Source organism: Echinops telfairi, unplaced genomic scaffold (genome assembly GCF_000313985.2).
Source record: "Echinops telfairi isolate 266 unplaced genomic scaffold, ASM31398v2 ScPeMD7_7468;HRSCAF=8506_0, whole genome shotgun sequence".
Taxonomy (NCBI): Eukaryota; Metazoa; Chordata; class Mammalia; order Afrosoricida; family Tenrecidae; genus Echinops; species Echinops telfairi.
This window is the reverse complement of record NW_022111369.1, coordinates 63223176-63229175: the sequence shown is the minus strand read 5'-3', so window position 1 is coordinate 63229175 and position 6000 is coordinate 63223176. Positions and strand designations below refer to the sequence as shown.

The 6000-nt window shown below is 45.4% G+C and overlaps 1 protein-coding gene across 6 annotated transcripts in view; it reads left to right on the top strand.

Annotated features, from left to right (window-relative positions):
- FRYL (FRY like transcription coactivator) overlaps nucleotides 1-6000 on the top strand; it is a 221605-nt gene that overhangs the window by 87740 nt on the left and 127865 nt on the right. For all 6 annotated transcript variants that reach the window (XM_045284305.1, XM_045284304.1, XM_045284303.1 and 3 more), the window contains 3 exons: nucleotides 175-228; nucleotides 4574-4713; nucleotides 5660-5756. In XM_045284305.1, the coding sequence (XP_045140240.1) occupies nucleotides 175-228; nucleotides 4574-4713; nucleotides 5660-5756 (291 nt within the window). The remainder of the gene's footprint in view (nucleotides 1-174; nucleotides 229-4573; nucleotides 4714-5659; nucleotides 5757-6000) is intronic.

The window sequence follows — 6000 nt, the reverse complement described above, 5'->3', positions numbered from 1 at the left end:
TTCCCTGGGGATCTTGCTGCTCCCCTCCCCTGCTGTTCCGCTGCACTCCCCCAGTGCTTTGCCTCAGTGTGGCGGGATCAGATCGGGTGCAATTCCCACACTGCGTCCGAAATTTATAACTTAAGAACCCTTAGCACCCTACTTACGAATGAAACTCTGGGGTTTTCATTGCAGGAAAAACTGTTGTCCAGATCTCTTCAGAGGGGCGAAGACCTTCAGTTTGACCAGGTACGTCCATTGGGGGTGGGGGTGGGTGGGGGGCTTTCTGACAGCGGATCAACTTGCAGTGCGTGCTTTTTTCCTGAAAGAAAAATGTTGGTCCTAGTCGCCTGGTCCAAATATGTCCAGTCTTAACAAGTTCCTCTACCTTGTTTAGTGGCCTGGTCTATCCTCTCACACTGGATTTATTCTGTAATTAGACTTTTGTTTATACAAGTAAGTAAAATGAGCTGTGTTATTGGTTCCAATGTATTTAGGTGGTGAGTGTTTTGGGGGATCACAGAAGAGCACATTACATAATTTCAAATCTTATGCCACTAGCGTATGTATTAAGAGTGTTCACACCATGAATCCAGTCAGAAATGAGTATTTAACCAAGAATTAGAATCCACTGAAACATCATTTAAGGAAATTTTTTCTTTGTGTTTTCTAAAACTATTTTAAAAGACCATAAATGTACATGCTTTGTTTTTTTTTCATACTATATTAATAAGTGTTTACATCAGCAGATGGTGTTTTATCTCCTCTTCAGATATCAAAAAGGATTTCCTTTGAATGAGACTGTTCGTTCTTAATGAAAATGCAGATTTTAGAATATCTTGGTTAAAATGAAATTAGAATCTTGTTTTCACTTTAATTTCCTATAATAGAAATCAGTACCTGACAAGTTATGGTAATTTATAAATTAAATGATGAAAAGAGAATAGAGAGAATGTTGTGAGGTCACGGATATTCCAACTCATAGCAGTCTTAATGTATAACAGGACAAAACAGTGCCTGATCCCACGCCATCCTCAGAATCTTTTCGGTGTTTGAGCCCATTGTTGTAGCCACTCTGTCAGTCTGTCTTGTTAAGGATCGTCCTCTTTTTCTCCCATCCTCTACCACACAGAATGCCCTTGTCCAGGACACAGGAAAGTAAAAGCGCACTGACTACACAGTCAAATAAACCATTTCATTTTTACTGAATTCGCTCCCTTTTGCAGTTAAATGATGAATATGAGCTACCTGGAATGTTAAATTGACGGACTATTTCAAGAATAGATTTGACACATTATACACTAGGGACCACGGTTCAGACGAGTTGTAAGATGGCATAGAGCATATCATATATGGAGGAAGCAAAAACTCATTGAAAGCGAGGGGAGAAAGCCAAAGAACGGATATTTACTAGAGGACTCAGTGACTTGCTCTCGAGTAGAGAACAGCTAACCCAGGTGCAAACACTGAGGTAAAGAGCTGAGCAGAAGACTTCAAAGGATAGTTTAAGAAGACTAAGTAAAGTCACATCATCTAATGTGTGAAGATCTAAAGTTCAGTAATCCAAAAAGGAGGCACATACTTGGCATTTCTGAAGCTGAGAGAACTAAAGAAACAATTCAAGATTAGGGTTGCCCATTTGAAGGATTCTACGGACAAAATGTTGAAAGACACAGGACACATCAAAAGATAGGCGTACACAGAATCACTGTACCCCCCCAAAGTTGGTAGGTGTTTAACCATATCAGGACGGAAGGCCTGAAACTGATGGTATTGACGGAAGAAGTCCAAATGCACCGAGCTCATTAGCAAGACAGGGCCTTAGGAAGTGACGGGATGCTGACTGAGGTATTTCAACAAGTGACCCAGTGCTGGAAATGTCACTTTTCTTTGCCAAGAAATTTGGAAGTGCTCACGAGCAAAATGACCAGAAGAGATGCATATTTCCTCCCGTGTTGTGATTGAAAAGAAAGTGGATATTATTGAACAACGTTAACGTCACATGTAAGGACATCAACAGGTAACTGTCAGAAATGTAATACGGGATATAACTGCCGATGTCATATGGACCTTGGCTGAAAGCAGAGGATACCACAAAGATGTTTCTGTTGTGTTGACTATGCAAAGTTAGTTGACTGTACCGTAAGAAAATATGAATAATGTTATTGCAAAGAATCAGAATTGCAGAATACTTCATTATGCTCTTGTGGAACCTGTGTATAGACCAAAAGTCAGTTATTTCAGAGAACAACCAGATGGTGCATGTTTAAAATCAGGAAAGGTTTGTGTCAGGGTTGTATCCTTTCGCCTCAATTGACACGATGAGCAAATTATCCAAGAATCTGAACTGTATGAAAAACACCGTGGAATGAGGCTTGGAGGAAAACTCATTAACAGCCGTTGATATGCAGGTGACACAAACCTTGCTCATTGAAAGCAAAGACTTAAACAGATGAAAATCCAAGACCGGCCTTTGGGAGGGATTACCAAATAACTGAAAGGGATTTCAGATGACTGAAAACAAACACCCTCACAAATGGATGAGCAAGTGATGTGTCTTAGTTCTTTTTCCCTATTTGACCTCTCTGGGTTCTAATACCCATTTCAATGGCTTCACAGGGCTCACAGACTGTTCATGGTGATAGGATTTAGTAAGAAAGTTAACTAGTTGTAATGCCCCTGAGAGATGCTCAGTTGAGTTGCTTATCAGGATGTTACAAAGTTCTTTCAGGTCTGCTGATAAATGCCGTTAGGGACATAACACTGCTGCAAGCCCCACCTGAAGGCATTCAGCTCATGCTCCAAGGGTTAGGAACCCAGCTCCCTGAGTTAAGTGCCTAGAGGCACTCCAATCCACAAAGTGTCCTCTTACAAAAACACGGTTTCACTTGCTCTGTGGCTTGGGAAATCCACCGCTCTGGCTTCCGGTTCTGCTGCTGCTGCTGCTGCTCTGATGCTGTAGCTGTCTTCTGGGTTCAGCGAGTGCATTCCCCCTCTGGACTCTTGGCTGGTAATGAGATTCTTCCTCCTGCTTCTCAGAGGACTCCTTATCTATGCAGCAAGATGGTTTTGCAAGGATTCTGGTTTGCAATTACTCACAGGTGAATCCTGTATCTTCCTCCACTTTCTTACCAGGCTCATGGTGGGAGTTAGAGAGACTGGCTAGAAGAGCCGCATTTAATACACTCACTGCCCTTGCAAGTGACCTCATGATAGCTTGATAAAATATTGAAATGGTCAAGGATTTAATTTTACTTGGATCCATATTTAATGCCAGTGGATACAACTGTCACAAAAATCACTCAACACGCTGTTGCACTGGCTAATCGGTGGCAAAAGACCTCTATAAAATGTCAAAAAACAGTTGTTACTCTGAGCACCCTACCCAAGCCATGCCGGTTTCAATCGCCTCATCTGCATGTAAAAGCTGGAGAATGAATAAGGAAGACCAAAGAAGAATTGATTTCCGGAGTTGGGGACAAAGATTAATGGAGTGTGGACTGCCAGAAAAACTCACCCATCTGGGAAGAAGTTCAAGGTCAGCAGGAGCTCTTGAGAAGAGAATGGGGAGGCTTCCTCCTGCATCGTCTGGGCCGATTGTCCTGACAGATCTGTGTCTGAAGGAGGACAGCCTGCTTGATGGTTGGAGGAAAGGAGGCAGACCTTCCAGGAGTTGGGTAGATGCCACCGTGGGTTCAAATCCAGCAGGCTGTGGCGCACGGGTAGGTTGAGTTGGAACTTACGTGGTGATGCACACCAATAACAACAACGGACTCTTCAGGAAGCACGAAGGCACCTTGAATATCCTTACCACCCTTATTTCTTTCATGAAAGCAAACAAAAAGGCCCATGTTGACAATGTGCTGATTTTAAAATGCTAATTTGATAAACAGTAGTTTGAGCCCGATACAGAAATTTTTGCGAAGATCATTTTTCCTCCCCCCTATTGGAGTGCTCACCATGAAGGCTCACTGGTGACACCAGTCGGTGATGGTCCTGGCAAACAAAGTGAGATGGGCTCAGCCGTTCCTCCCTTTGAGCGATACCTTGTTCAGCCCACCACCTCTCCACTGACCATTCTCATAAGCTCTCAGAGCTTGTTTGCATCACGTATGTTCATTTGTGGAACTCAGAAGTCATTCTCTCCTCTCGGTCCTAACACTATAAAGGAAGTTGGAGCATCCCCCCATGGTCCTCATGTAGTACAGTCGTCAAGTCTCTGTACCTCTTTCTTTCGTGCACATGAGAGGAGATGGCAGGCTCAGGCACACACATGGTTTTCCACTGCGTTCCTCACAGTTCTCCTCGAGGTCCCCGCGTGCAGCCAGGGTGTCCCCGATGGGCATGTTTGTACACGCGGGGCATTAGGAGGAAGGGAAATGGCCAGAAGCCACTGAGCTCCACGAGCGGTATTTGGAGAAAGTTAGATAGTGGGTAACATTTAGCAGATTTTACTTGGCTAAGTCCCTTGTCCTGTGTTAGACCATCGTTACTGACCTTGGCGTTACTGCGGTGATTCGTGGCTCAGGGATGTCTACACTGGAGTCTGGGTGTGATGCATGCGGTGGGTGAGACCCTCTCCCTGTGCTTGCAGGTGGTAAGCTCTATGAGCTCCATAGCAGAGCACTGTCTCCCCTCCTTACTTCGCACCTTGTTTGATTGGTACCGACGCCAGAATGGAGCTGAAGATGAATCCTACGAGTATAGACCCCGATCTAGCACAAAATCAAAGGGGTAAGTTATTTATTTACTCTTCTGTCTGGAATCGAACCACTTCTAGTGAAGGGGGTACTAAAGTTATCAAAGAGTCTTGATGTTTGGTTTCTGGGGGTGGTAGAGGGTGGGGGTAGGAACTACAACAGATCATTTTTTGTTGGCCAGAAGGTGCCCGTGAGGGGGAAGTATCGTTTACCCTTAACCTGTAAACCAGTCCAGCTAAGCTGCAGCTCTAAGCTCTTTCCTTCAATGGGACTAGTTACGAATTTCAAAACAAAATTTCATATGCCCAGTGAGGATCTTTGTAACCGTGGAAGAGCGTAAAGCAGAATTTCCCAGGCGTTCTACTGAGGAGGATGGTGGAGGGAAGCTGGGGTTGTGATGTAGCAAGACGGTCCACCCCATTGGAGGTTACCAGCCCCTCCTCTTGCTACTCACGTCCCGGGTTTGTCTTCTCCTGCCACAGATGTCTCCTGGTGGGAGAGCATGGTGTTGTGTACAACGTCCTTACGTGCGCTCCCTGCGTCCTGCCAGGGTCTCCCCTTGGCGCTTCAGTAGGTGCCACTGGTGATTCCGCCACCTGGATTAATCTGTGCGAAGCTTTCCTGGGCCTGTCTGCTCCGCTAGAGAGGTTCCTGCTTTTGCTTCAGTTCCCGTGACTGAACAAAGACTACTACTCAAATAAGGAGCGGGGAGAGGCTTTCTCCATCCATTCTTAAGGCTCTCCCCCAGCCCTCCTGAATAATTCTGTCAGATTAGATTTCATTTCCGAAAGACGCAACAGTGACCCGTGCGTATGAACACAGAGTAAGTGCACGCGAGGGTGGGCAGCCGTGATTCTAACGGGCACTCGCCACCCCAGCTGCACACCAGAAGGCACCCGGGAAATACTATGACCGCCAAGCCAAAGACTCCTTCACAGTGGACACTGTTCAGGCAATCTTGATTTGGGTTCTCGTTTCAGGGATGAGCAGCAACGTGAAAGAGATTATCTTCTTGAGAGGCGGGACCTAGCCGTCGATTTCATTTTTTGTTTAGTGTTAGTGGAAGTTCTAAAGCAGGTAAGCGCATCTGTTTTTGTACCGTCTCTACTTAGGTTTTGCTTGTGAAACTTCCTTGTTTTAGGTCCTTTCTTGAGGATGTTGTGGCGACGATTCTGGCCCGTGCAGGCTCCGCAGTCACCATGATGTCCCTCCCCATCTTTCAGATGCCTCCGGCTTTTGTGCCTGGTCACCATAGCCCTATTCTTTGGGCTTTGTGGGCCATCGGAGACAGGAAATCCCGTTAACCAGGAGGAGCGGCGAG